General features: G+C 50.3%; 1 protein-coding gene across 1 annotated transcript; it reads left to right on the top strand.

Annotated features, from left to right (window-relative positions):
• Positions 1 to 8: 8 nt before the first annotated feature.
• On the top strand, positions 9 to 433 carry LOC107988258 (adhesion G protein-coupled receptor L3-like; the record flags this gene model as incomplete). Its single annotated transcript, XM_017031148.2, has 2 exons — positions 9 to 171; positions 308 to 433. Coding segments are annotated over exons 1-2 (231 nt in total), but the record flags the coding sequence as incomplete, so codon positions are not given.
• Positions 434 to 479: the final 46 nt, after the last annotated feature.

Below are 479 nucleotides of genomic sequence, written 5' to 3' on the forward strand. Positions count from 1 at the left end.
AGATCGTGGGTGATTGGAGCCATTGCCCTGCTGTGTCTCCTCGGTCTCACCTGGGCCTTTGGTCTGATGTACGTCAACGAGAGCACCGTGGTCATGGCCTACCTGTTCACCATCTTCAACTCACTGCAAGGCATGTTCATCTTCATCTTCCACTGCGTCCTGCAGAAAAAGGTATGGCAGATATTCTGCTTTTCAAAACCAAGGCTCTGCATCCACACTGGGGGAAATGACAGGGTGCTCAGCTGGCTTTTTAGTTGATCAAATTGTTGTTTAGTTTGTGTTGCATGTTTGTTTGCCTTTCACAAAGGTGCGTAAGGAGGTTGGTAAATGCCTGCGGACTCACTGCTGCAGTGTGAAGAGTGTGGACAGCTCCATTGGTTCCGGAAAAGGTCCAGCAGCTCGGGCTCCAGGACGTTACTCAGCAGGGTCACAGGTGGCGTAGCAATTTTCACGTTATCCACATTTTCCGTGTGTGTGTG

The sequence above is a fragment of the Cynoglossus semilaevis genome, unplaced genomic scaffold (assembly GCF_000523025.1).
Source record: "Cynoglossus semilaevis isolate Cse_v1.0 unplaced genomic scaffold, Cse_v1.0 C18793053, whole genome shotgun sequence".
In the NCBI taxonomy this organism is placed as follows: Eukaryota; Metazoa; Chordata; class Actinopteri; order Pleuronectiformes; family Cynoglossidae; genus Cynoglossus; species Cynoglossus semilaevis.